We start from the raw sequence: 13,227 nt of genomic DNA, 5'->3' as shown, positions 1-13,227 counted from the left end.
GAATAAGATAAGATTCTTTAGTGGTTTTAAGGAATTACAAACTCTCCCTTTCCAAAAGATTCTTCAGCACGCAAACAGCTACTTGACAATTTTAACCTGGACTCTGTCCTCACCTACCTTGGAGCTACCTAATTTCTTCAGGTCTGAAAAACTTTTCCATTAAAACTAACTAATATAAAACTGTGACAAACTGACAACCTAATTTTTATTTTTCTAAAGCATTCGGTATTAGCAAAAGCTTCTTCTTAACATTGATGGCTTTTGCACTTCCCTGCTCAGAGAACAGCCAGGAGTGTCACACAGGACTGGTACAAAGGGAACTGGTGCATCAGCACACATCAAAGACTGGGATGAACAAAAAGCCCATGTGGGGCTAAGTGACATCAATAGAAATGAGCATCAAGCTGCAGGACAGCCTGGTTGCTTGTAGAGAGGAACATTAAATGGAAGGAGGCCACTGCCAAGCTGTCTTTGCTCAAGAGCAACTTTACAGGTTGGGAAGCCATGGTAAAAATCATAGGAATGCAAGGAAGTAGTTCACAATCCGCAATGAAGACTTTCAGAGCTCACAAGTGAATTGAACTTTTTCTTACACTGGTTCCCAAAATGCTGCCTCTTCAGTTATTCTTGTGTGCTGTATTTGAATTGGCCTCTCAGTTCCTGGATTAAACTCCTACAACAAGATTCACAGAATCACGGAATCCCAGCCTGGTTTGGGTTGGAAGGGACCTTAAAGCTTATCCCGTTCCAGCCCCCTGCCCCAAGCAGGGACACCTTCCACTAACTAGACTGTTGGTCAGAGCAATTTTGAAAACTATCTTTTAAACACATTACTGAACTGGGACGAGTCTCACTTTACTATTTTCCCATTACCCAGTTTTTAAAAGGCAGGATAAGGGGGTTGGTATTTTACTACATCAGGAACAAATAAAATGGAAGCCCTTTGGGACATGGCTTTGGTACGGTTTCTCCAGAAGATACAGATCCAGCAGGCAAGTCAGACTTGTGTGGTTATTGCACTTTCGGCCAAATTTGGCTGCCTGGACTTCAGGAAGCACAAAGCAGACAGTGCTCTGCTGCCAAGATGGGAACACTGCAAAGTAAGATTACCCAGATAATGTGCTTGCATCACTTCATAGCTACTTGGAGGGCTTGTAAACACCTCTGCACTGCAGGAGCAAGAACCCCCTGTGCTAATCCAAGGCAGAACCAGCACTGCCACTCATCCTACCCATCCAACACCTGCAACAGCTCAAGATAAAAAATATACTATATATATGTATCACAGTCCATTCTAGCAGCTGGTTCCCCAGGGAAGCAGCATTGACTCCTCCAGGTCACAGGCCAAGGGGTACTAAATCCAAGGTCGTAAACCTTTCACTATTTCAGAAGAGGATGTTCCGAGTTACCCAGCACAGAGCAGGTCTCTTAGTGTGCGTTTCTTCCCATCACTTTGCATTAAAGAACATGTTCTCTTCTACATCTGAAGCAGAGGAGCCTGTCAATCATGGTGTGATACACTACACAGCTCCATTCTGCACCACAGCTGTTTTGTCACATTTGATGTCTTGAGTCACTCAGCAGCGTTTCTGAGGGTAGTTATGATAAACTCCCCAGCACACTTACCTTCCACTGAAACAGGCAGAAGCAATCACTTCTCATCTCACCAAATGAAACATCTTCTGTTCTGCTCTTACACAATCTTTTATTGTTTCTGCAAATACCTGCAGTCAAGTTTTCTGCCCAAGAGCAGAATCATATGGGAACTTGCAAACATCCTTTTCCATTCTGGCAGAGACACTCCGAGACACTGTAAATGCAACCCAGCCCAACCTGTCTTCCTTCACAGTATATCTGACATCGCATACAACTCCGCAGTGGCTCTCTATCCCCTCGAGACAAGGGCTCTACAGGAGTACTATTCCCCTTCTGTCAAAGCTAAATGTATATATTAATCCATCTACTTCACGGAAGAGGTTTATAACCCATCTAGATCATGCTATTCTACACCTATAGTTACATTTCAGACAGCAAAAGCAATAAGCAAGCCTTCAAGAAGTTGTTGCAGCAGCATATCATTTTAGCTGAACCTTTTGATGCCAGTCAGAAATACCACTGAATGCAGACTTTCAGGGAAATAGTCCTTCTTGAAAGACAAGACTGTTTGGCTGAATACAGGTTCTGTAAAACTCATTTGCAGGATGGCATTTTGCACACAAGGTAAGGTCAGTCAAAGCCACTCACACACCGGTGAGGACAGCCACCTGCTGCTTGTCAGCCAGCACACGTGTTCCAAAGGAGCAGGGAGGAAGGGCTCCCCTAGCAAGGTGGGGAGAGCAGCACACAGACAACAGTGCAATTACTCCTGTGGAATTATGCTGATAAACTCTATGTGGACACCACACACCCAGTGAAGAGGTAGCAGACCTACAGTAGAATAGGCACCGTTACTGTTATCCCGGTCAACTTCTCCTGTAAAAGCCCTACAAATCATTTTCTAGATAAATTAGGCTTGCAAGAGGAAGAAGGGAGACTTACAAGAAACCTGGAGGACTTTGGACACAGCCTGTAGGGACAGGACAAGGGGAATGGCTTTAACCTGCCAGAGGGGAGAATGAGATGAGCTCTGAGGCAGAAGCTCTTCCCTGTGAGGGTGCTGAGGTTGCTGGCACAGGGTGCCCAGGGAAGCTGTGGCTGCCCCATCCCTGGCAGTGCTCAAGGTGACGTTGGACACAGGGGCTTGGAGCAACCTGCTCTAGCGGAAGGTGTCCCTGCCCGTGGCAGGGGTTGGATGAGTTTTAAGGTCTCTTCCAACACAAACCATTCTGGGATTGTGTGATGATACGATTTAGACAAACCGGCTTCAGAGTGTGTTCCCACCACTGCCTATAGAATGCTATATCCTGCTGCCAGGGCACAGCAGCACAGTCTGCTGCCTGCTGTTTGGTCAATCAACATTAGTTACTTAAATTTTAGAATAAAGTAACTTTGAAACTATATGAAGATGGCATTTATACTGAAATTCAGCAGGGCAAAACTGAAGAATGGATACCTTTGAAGAATTATAGCTTTTCACTGCTTCAACAAAAACTCTGAGGAGCTGGACTCGCTTGATGCACCCCAGCCTATGGGGCAGTTGCTCACCACAGTCAGAGCCCCTATGGCTTTAAAAGCAGCAGAAAAACATAGAATAGTTTGGGTTGGAAAGGACCTTCAAAGCTCATCTAGTCCAACCCCCTGCAATGAACAGGGACCCTTTCAACTACATCAGGCTGCCCAGAACCACATCCAGCCTGGCCTTGAGTGCCTCCAGGGATGGAGCATCCACCCTCTGTGTACCCTGTGCCAGTTTTTCTCCACCCACACTGTAAACAATTTCTTCCTCACATCCAGCCTCAATCTCCCCTCTTTCAATTTAAAACCAGCACCTCTCATCTTACCACAACAGACCCTGCTAAAAAGTCTCCCCATCTTTCTTCTAGGCCCTTTTCAAGTTTTAAAAGGCTGATAAGGTCTCCCCAGAGCTTTCTCTTCTCCAGGCTGAACAACCCCAACTCTCTCAGCCTTTCCTCACAGAAGAGCCCTTGCAGCATTTTTGTGGACCTCCTCTGGACCCTCTCCAACAGGTCCAATGTTTTCCTGTACTGAGGACTCCAGAGCTGGATGCAATACTATTGAGCAAGAGTCAGAAACTACTTTATGGATGCTCAGTAAGTCTTATTCTTGAGTAATTGAAATCTTTCAAGTTGTGTAAAAGGATTCCTGATGAGCCCAGGAGAAATAAGGACGCAATTATCAGACTATGTGATACTAAGAGAGCAAAGCTACATCAACCAGGACCTTCCTGCTTCCAGGCAGAGGTGAAGCTCCCAAGCTGGCTGATGCCTCAAAGCACACCGAAGCGCTCAGGAGGAGGTTCTGAAGTTTATTCCTAGTGGCATGTTTCTTCAACAATACCTGCAGATGTTTGTTCCTTGCCATTCGGCATCAACAGACACAAAGCTCTCACACAAAAACAATGGCAAAAGGACAAGGTTAGCGGGATGTATCCATGAACACAGCGTGCAAACCCAGCGCTCTTGAAAATGCACTACCTGTTGGAAAACTACCTTTAATAGTAGTAATAAAAGTACTAATGACCTTTAAAGCATTTCAGTTAAGGCGGATTGGTCCCATTTAAGCTGATCTTCCCAACCATGTAGCTTTAGTCTACAGTAGCAGCAGCCTGAGAGCCCTTCGGGTTTGGTTAGAAAAAGGTGGCAGGGATCACTTTTGCTGTTGTTATTTCAAGTTTTTTGTTTGTCTGTTGTTCACTCCTTACACACACACAAGCAGGTTTTCATTCTGAAAGTCTTCACATAAAAGGCCTGTTTATATTCAGTGGTATTTTACTGAAGAGACAAAAGCTCCAGGCTTCAAGCAAGGGGTCAAACTGCACAGCAGGACGGTCATGCCATCGTCTCCCTCACTCCATACCACCATCTCCAGTTAACAAATTAAGGTAACAGAATAATATACACACATTGTATAGAACCTACAACAACATGGGCTATGCAACAGTAGCTGCTGCTTTTTTGTAAGCTTACGTTTTAATTATTTAAACATTAAATTGTCTTTAAATTCATTAAAATGAAATTTAAAAGGCAAATTTATTAGAGAGTTTGCTATTTGTTTCGATAGAATTGAAAAAGGAGCTTTGCTTAGTCTTGCCTGAATTTAACTACTGATAATTTCATTTTCGGTTGTACCATCTTACCTCAATCAATTTGTTGGCATGTTCACGGAAAACCTGGGCATATTCTTTCACTTCTTTTTCGTTCCCATTCTTGGCAGCTTCAATCAATACTAAAAGTGGAACATTTGTTTCCAGAAAAGAGTCTGATACATGGTCCATAACAGCTTTGCGGAGCTAAAATAAATAGAAAAGGATGAGTTATTTTTCCTTTTACTGTATGAATATGTAACGCTCAAAAGTACTTTTGTCATTGATCCTTTTCTCCTTTGTGTGACCAAGGATTTCCCTGCCCTAAGTCTTGTCTATACACTTCTTGCTTCAATTTAAATTAAATCTCCTTAAAAAACTGGATTAGTTATATAAGTGCAAGTCACCAGTTTGGCCACAAATATTGATTTCGCAGCTCATATTGGCTTTGTCTGAGTAGATTTGCTGCTTTCTCTCAGCTGATTAAACAACATGCTGCTTTAAATTTGCTATTTTTCTACTTGAATAAAAACAGTTTTCAACAAACTTGATCCATACTCGCATTTACTTGAAAAGGGGAGTCTTGCTTAAAAAAAACAAATGAGCAATAGATGGATGTTATATACAGTCCTCAAAGAAAATAGGCTCTCTGAGATGAATGCCATCAGAATTATAAACTATACTTGATTATGTTCAAAATCCATAAAATGAGAGTTGGTTTGGATGGGTTTTTTTAAATCTCTCCTGCCACAAGGATGATTAATAATCCAACATCTTTATTACACGTTAACAGGAGATTACATTTCCACCCCATGCTACCCAGTGAACCAGGGACTGGAAGCTTCTAGCTTTTAATTCACTAAATACAAGCAGGCAAGTCCACTAGAAACAAATCAACAGAGAACAAACTTCCAAGAGGGCAAACAAGCAGAAACACACTAGTTCGTCTCAAGAAGCACCAATTTTATATATTAATCACCTGTCTACGCAAGTCTCGGGTCTTTTTGGTCATTTTATCAATCGCAGAGTTCAGCGCATCACTTCTTTCTTTGCGTCCAGCCTGAAAAACAAGAGACAAAGAGGTTAACAGGGTCTCAAAATAAAACCAGTATTATTCAAATACCTTGTCAGCTTCTGTATTCTTTTTTTTAAGTGATTGTGCACACTAGAAGTTACATCTCCCCCTCCCAATACAGCACTCTCTTCTTGCCTGGGTTGGGCAGCTCAGTAACATCTGACATCCTGAGATTCTACTTTTAACACTCTTCACTTTTCTTTCAGAAGAAAAGGATGGTTTTGTAAATCACAGAACCCCAGATTGGTTTGTGTTGGGAAGGACCTTAAAGCTCATCCAGCTCCAACCCCCTGCCACAGGCAGGGACACGCTCAACTAAAGCAGGTTGCTCCAAGCCCCTGTGTCCAACCTGGCCTTCAACACTGCCAGGGATGGGGCAGCCACAGCTTCTCTGGGCACCCTGTGCCAGCGCCTCAGCACCCTCACAGGGAAGAGCTTCTGCCCAAGAGCTCATCTCAATCTCCCCTCTGGCAGGTTAAAGCCATTCCCCTTGTCCTGTCCCTGCAGGCCCTTGTCCAAAGTCGTGCTCCAGCTGTCTTTTTGTTTCTAATCAGCTGGAGATCATATTCAATCTCCAAGTTTCAGACTTCTCTTTTCTGCCCACTCTGCCAACATCCCCTTGGCTGGCACTGCATTGAGCCTGGCACAGCCCTGCTTCAACCCTCATCGTGTACAGCCTCAGCTGCTGAGATCCCCATGGCCAGAGGGTTGCACACAAACCTCTTGCAAGCTGCCTCTAACCTGCAGTATGAGCACCATGCATGCACAGGGCTGCACATCCAAGGCAACAGTGCTCCCTCACACCTCCATACCCTGCTGTCACAGGAGGCTGCTCTTGAGCAGAAGTCAAAAGCCAAAAATCAATTGTCTTAAAGGTAAAATCCTTATAAAACATTTGTCAGGTATGATGTCCAACAACCCCAGCAAGTATCCAGGCCCGCCTGCTGAGAGCTGGAGTCTGCCAAGGTTCAATACAGCAAGTTTCACATCAGCCCTGTTGTTAAAGAGAGGGCAAGTGGTCATGAAGCAGCAGCAGCTTCTCTCTTTTTACGCAGACACTGGGTTGAAAATACCCTGATTTGTATCAAATTGGGCATGTTAGATAAAACAATGGTAGTGGTTTGGTTTTGCTGGGAGTTTTCTGCATAATACAGCTGATATTACAGTTTTGAAACACACTTTATACAACCACAATCCAATTTCTGAAGTTCTAAGCCACGATCAATATAATTATCCTGTTGAGAAGAAAAACCATTTAGCAGCACTAAAGCAAGGGTATGCCAGTTATCAATTCTCCCAGTGACAGCCTGGTGTGAAATACCTGGATGAGCAGCCTTGAATCTAAACCACAGAGTCCACACTACAGCAGGAATAAAAATTAAACAAAATTGGGGGGGAAATCAGGATTCTGTAATGTCATTTTAGTTTAATGAATTATTGAAGATTTGTCACCTCCCTGCACAAGTAATTTGATTCTCATCACAAAAGGTAACTGAAAAGTGACTGAAAGGAAGACCAGGAGCTCGTTCTGACAACACCACAGCCTTCAGCAGAGCTGGCATTGGCCTATTCTTCATTCCACGTTCAAAAATCAAAGCTGAAATCTCTAAATAAAGTGAAGATTAATGCTACTTATTTATTGAACAATTTGCTGTGCCCATGCTAGGTGGATATGAAGACCAAACGCAGTTAGGTTGGAAAACCCTGCTCCACTTGTGTTGCATGTGACCACCGTGTCCCACCCGCAGCCCCAGACACTGCCTGCACGCCGAGGCGGGACCAGGCTCCTCACCCAAAAACCTGCCAGCAGGAACTGCATCACCCAAAAGCCTGTTCCAAGGCACAAAACTACACCCACAGCTGCTTTCTCTTAGTAGTACTTTCACACCAGTTTACCCACTGCAGCGTGACCATTCGACTGAACCCATGGCACTCCCCCCCCATATATGTGGGTTGTTTTTTTTCCAGGAATATCTTTGGATCCAAGAGATACATTCATCCATTATGTAGAAAGCTGAACACTCAGCTGTTCCAGGAAGTGCCATTTTACTTCTCCCTGGGTGCCCCTATGTTACCACTTTAACATGAGGCAGGAGCACACTTGTGAAGCGTGTCCACCCAGCGCTTCTGCTTTGCCATCCCTGGCTTCACTGTCCAGAACAGCCCCAGTACACAAGGACCAGATGCTTTTGGATGAGAGAATCACCAAGAGATGGTTTCCACTAATGGACATCAAGTACATGAAACCAGACCACAGCCAGTCCTATGTGAAAAGCACATAATGCACCCATTAAAGCCTAAGCAGCACCAATTTCATTCTGTTGATTTGTTCCTATTAAGCCACACCACATATCAGCACAGAAAGAGCTGCATAATCTAAACCCATTAGATTTTAGCACGGCAGCTCCAGTTTATTTCCACCTTGTTGGCATTCAGAGATTTTAATACAGCAGCTCATCAAAAGTAGTAACAGAATTTCCTTCTGAAGATTGCAACAAAAAAAGCCTTGCTAATTCAGCTGTGGTGATTTAACAATTTAGCTCAAATAACCCTGCTCCTTTGTTAGGGAGTGGGGTACAACAGCACAAACACGATGGATGCACATCCCGCTGTCCTACCAAGACCTTCATTCACATCTTAAATCATCACAGCAATTCAAACCTGGCCCGGAGACAAGGACATGAAGTTGCCCATCTGAAGTTTCTTGACCTTTTCTGCATGAAATGAAACATAAAACACCAACTGTAGGACCAAATACACCCTGTTAGGTGCAAGTGGAGGCAGCCAGTGGGACAGTGGATGCTGGAGCACATGAAGAGCTGTACAACCTGTGCTGCACAAACCCTCCAGGGCACAAGATCATCACGACCACAACAGTCACTTTGTCCAGGCTCCCACAAGCCCCATGAGTTTCACCCAGTGCTTCCACCCTACAGCTCAACAAGTCCTGTTTGAGCTGGTGTCTCTCGCTCTCACAGTAAATCATGTTTTAAAGGCTCCAAGCGACAGTTTACCACCTCTGGGTAATTTGTTCCAGTAGCCAATTTCCCTTACTATTAAAAATTGGTCTTTGTCACCAGTCTAAAAACTTCTACTAAGAAGTAGTACCCAGACTGGTTTGTGTTCAAAGGAACCTTAAAGCTCATCCAGTTCCAACCCCCTGCCACGGGCAGGGACACCTTCCACTAGAGCAGGTTGCTCCAAGCCCCTGTGTCCAACCTGGCCTTCAACACTGCCAGGGATGGGGCAGCCACAGCTTCTCTGGGCACCCTGTGCCAGCGCCTCAGCACCCTCACAGGGAAGAGCTTCTGCCTCAGAGCTCATCTCAATCTCCCCTCTGGCAGGTTAAAGTCATTCCCTTTGTCCTGTCCCTACAGGCCCTTGTCCAAAGCCCCTCTCCAGGTTTCCTGGAGCCCCTTTAGGCACTGGAGCTGCTCTAAGGTGTCCCCTTCAGGAGCCTTCTCTTCTGCAGGCTGACCCAGCCCAGCTCTCTCAGCCTGTCAGAGAACCCAACTAACAACCTGGCAGCACAACACGTCCCAGCTATCAGCTTCTCTTATCCACAGGATTAGGAGGGCTCATGATAGCAGGGCCTGAATATTCAGATTACTAACAAGATCTTCAGATATTCAGCACCAAACTCTGTGAGGGAACCACAACCTCTGCAGTCAGTGAGCAGCTAATAGATTCTGTAGATTTAATAGGGTCATGTTGAACATGTCAGTCATTTTGCAGTATGATGCCACAGCTCTGTCCAGTATCATAGATAATAAAGTTAGCCACAGTGAAAATTTACTTTAAGTTAAATCAAAACAGATCTTTACCAAAGAGGCTTGAATTGATGTTAAAAATCGCTTGTTTCTCCCACCCCTCTGCAATTTCTGCTCTTCCACCACCATTGCTCCCTACTTGGAAAGCAACACAAGCAGTCACTGTCGCATCCCTGCCGTTCCAGCTCACGCCGCTATCCCCACTGGGGTTTGTTATAATGGTTTAAAGCACAGAAAGGGGATTTGTATACAGGGAGGCAGTGGAATCACCATCTCTGTCACAAAGCACTCCCTTTGGTAGGCCTGCCATCAGAATTCAAACAAACAAAAAATGGAACCAAGTTTTTCCTTCAGCTACTAATGTTAAAATCTAACACCAGTTGATTTATAAAGGTAGCAGAGCACGGTGCTGGCAGTGCATGAATGCTGCAAGGATCAGCAGCACATGTACTACAATGAGTTATCACAAAGCCATGTTTTTAGAGGTAAATATCAAACCCTGTCATTGTTAATCTCCACGGTTCACCATCAGTTGAGATTAAGCTAAAAGCAGAAACGGTGTCTCCTGCCCAGCACCAGCCCCCACAGTGCACCCACCCCTGCAGAGCCCCGCATCCCTCCTCCCCAAATCAGCACCCAGATGTGAGCCAGATGTGCCACCGCTGTGAGACTGAGCACCACTGTGCCCTGCCTGCCACCCACCATGCCATTACCTAAGAACGATGGTTTGCAGGGAGGTTTCTGCTTCAGGTAATCTGTGAATTAATTGTCTCTGGAGCTGTTTGTACAACGGGCGGCCCTGTGGCTAATGATGGTGATTGAACAGGTGACAAAGAGTGTTTGGCACCCGCTCCTCTGGGCAGGCACTGCAGAGGCAGTTGCCCAGCCGTGCTTTGTGGGGCAGCAGGAGATTTAGTGCTCAGACTCAGGTTGTCACATGCTTCATTTTTTGCCTTGTCACCTGGCCTAACTGCATGCCCACAAAGGATAACCATCCATACCCCTCCTCTTCCATGAATTCCAGATATAATAGTGCTGATTCAAGACCAGGAAGGGTAAGCAGCCAAGTATGACGTGAATTTTTGTGCTGTTTTCGTATGAGGTCTGCTGGTTGAGGAAGCAGGACTATGCACTGGTTTGTAGGAGGAAGGAGTCTCCTGCAGCCAGGCCATAGCTCAGTGGAGCATGGGGACTACAAGGCATCACTTAGAATAGGAACAAAGCAGCCTGGCCTGCTGGCCATACTGCTCCCACCCCAGCTTCCATCCCAGCATCCTTCCCCAGTGCCAAGCTGCAGCCACGATGGCCCTGTGGCACCCATGTGGAGGAGAAGGCTTGCTCCTGCACTCACCCTGGTACACAGTGGGATTAAAATGTTCAACCAGAGCCAGGGGCAGAGCTGCCAGACAGGGAGGCAAGTCACCACACTACGCAGCAGCACACGTGTGTCCTTTGCTCCCATGAAGTAAGCAACACCTGACCCATGGTGCCCTGTCCCATCCTCCCACTGCCCTCACCCAAAGGACCTCTGCAGCTGCCTTGAAAAGCTGGACACATCTGTGGATGATGGATCACCTTTTCTCTCCTATGTCCACTTCTCAGGGCTCACTGCTAACCCAGCTCCATGGTAGCACATCCAAGTGACAGTACATGAACGGGAGTGCTGTAGCCACATGTCTGTGCTCCTCACCTTCGCCCAGCAGCCTTATCAACAACACAAAGGCTGTTAGCAAAGCAGCAGCAAATACTCCTGTGCCCCCCAACATGGTAATGTCCAGCAGAAATTAAGGCAATCATTCCTTCAGGCAGAAGGGTGAGCTGTCTGTGTGCATGGGCCACACACGTGGCTGCAATTCCAGTGCCCAGCCTTGCCTGCAGCTCCAGGGCTGGCCATCCTCCGAGCCCACAGCACAGAACGTCACACAGCCCCCACTGACATCAAGGAAAATTAGCTTATTTGGTGTTCTTAATACACTAGGAAGGCTTCCACAAGATGTCAGCCTAACTAAATGACAACGCTAGCCTCAGGGTGCAATTCTGCTTTTCCAGTGTGTGGGTTTAGCAGGAAAGCCAGTTCTGCTGCTGCCGGGGAAGCAGGGCAAGGCCCCCAAAGTTATCTGGTCCTAGCATGCTTATTCCTAAGGCAGACATGCCATCTTCCTTCTCCATGTTGCACATAAGGAATCAGAAGGCCAGGTAGGCCAGGGCTTGAAGCAACCTGCTCTCGTGGAAGGTGTCCCTGCCCACAGCAGAGAGTTGGATGACCTTTAAGGCCCCTTCCAGCCCAAACCATTCCAGGATTCTATGATTCACTCTATGATTCAGGCCAGTACTCGGAAGCACCTGTTCTGGCACAAGTCCCCAGAGAGCACTCACACGTGGTCTTCCTCCACTTGCAAGTGAGTTTTCAGTCTCAGAAGCAACACAACTGCATGACATCTGTGGACAACTGGGGGTTATTCTCAGCCTGTTAACACTTGACAGCCAGAGGCGGCTCCCAAGGAACAATGATAGCACTACTGCAGAGTTCCAGACTTCAGAGAATCAGATCACACTTTCAGTACTATCTGTTGTTTCAGGACAAGTGCACATAAAAACATGTTTCGCTAAGAAAAGCACCCATAAAGTTCACATTAACAGTTTCCCAAACAGGAAACTCGCTGGCAAGGTGCTAAATAGCCCTCGTTTGGTTACAGGCCAAAGAACAGGAGCACTTTAGAAAGTCAGCAACTTACCCTGTTTGAACATAAACTCTTAACTCTGTGCCAAATTACAAAATCTTGATGTGGGAGGAACCTACCAACAGATACTGATGCAAAAAAGCAAACCCCTTCCAAAAGATAACGAATTTCAGCCTCCTGGTAACAGTGAAAAGAGGAAGCACAGGAGGGGAGCAACACTGGACTTTCTGGCCATTGTAATTTTAAGTACACTCTTTGGCACCTTCTCTTTAAATATTATTGTATTTAAGTGTTATTGTAATTCAGCACTTCGGATCAGGATTTGCACTGGAGCAGCTGCCTCCATAAGCACAGCCACAGGTACTTTGGTGTGGTACCTCCATCCGATAGCTGGCAACTAACAGCCCAGGTGGGATTCCAGCTTCTCTACCATGAAGATCAAACATGAAGAAACTCTTTAAATTGGTTTGTGTAAGTTCTTTCATGTATTTCTTTCACTCTAGAGCAAATGCGGGAATATTAAATATGGCAGAGCAATTCAAGAACCTTATCTAGTATTTCCTATTTTGCTTTATCATTAAAGATAGTTACTTTCCTGATGAGTTGGGGTGAGGTTTTGTGGTTTGCTTTGTTTTCTGGGTGAGTTTGAGGTTTCCTTTCTTGTTTGTTTTTAAAGAGTTCACTTTCTCCATTCCTTTACTTTGCACTTCCATTCAGTCTGCTCTGAACAGGACAAAAAGGAAGTACCGCAGGTCATATTACAATTATGCCATGGGACAGTGAAGGGAGAAGCAGGCAAAAAACCAGCAAGTCTTAATATAAATAAGTACCTCTATGGAACTAAAGCTTCATAACAAAAGATAACAGTTATTTTAAAATCTTCTTCTGATGTAATTCATCACCTTCCCCCATCAGCACACGAAGCTTGTTATTACCAGCTCATCCCATATCCCGAGGTCATAGAATCCTAAACTGGTTTGTGTTGGAAGGGACCTTAAA

At 45.4% G+C, this 13,227-nt stretch overlaps 1 protein-coding gene across 1 annotated transcript in view; it reads right to left on the bottom strand.

Moving 5' to 3' along the window:
- The window catches only part of LOC104402062 (catenin alpha-1), a 52,288-nt gene extending 46,440 nt beyond the window's left edge, over nt 1-5,848 (bottom strand). The window contains exons 1-3 of the mRNA XM_010009832.1: nt 5,812-5,848; nt 5,682-5,761; nt 4,757-4,909 (exon numbers count right to left, since the gene is read on the bottom strand). Coding sequence (XP_010008134.1) covers nt 4,757-4,909; nt 5,682-5,714 — 186 coding nt within the window. The 5' untranslated portion in view covers nt 5,715-5,761; nt 5,812-5,848. The remainder of the gene's footprint in view (nt 1-4,756; nt 4,910-5,681; nt 5,762-5,811) is intronic.
- Between the last annotated feature and the right edge of the window lie 7,379 nt (nt 5,849-13,227).

Source organism: Nestor notabilis, unplaced genomic scaffold, assembly GCF_000696875.1.
Source record: "Nestor notabilis isolate BGI_N333 unplaced genomic scaffold, ASM69687v1 scaffold5502, whole genome shotgun sequence".
Lineage (NCBI taxonomy): Eukaryota > Metazoa > Chordata > Aves > Psittaciformes > Psittacidae > Nestor > Nestor notabilis.
Note: the sequence above shows the minus strand (reverse complement) of the source record. Positions and strands in the feature narration are given on the sequence as shown.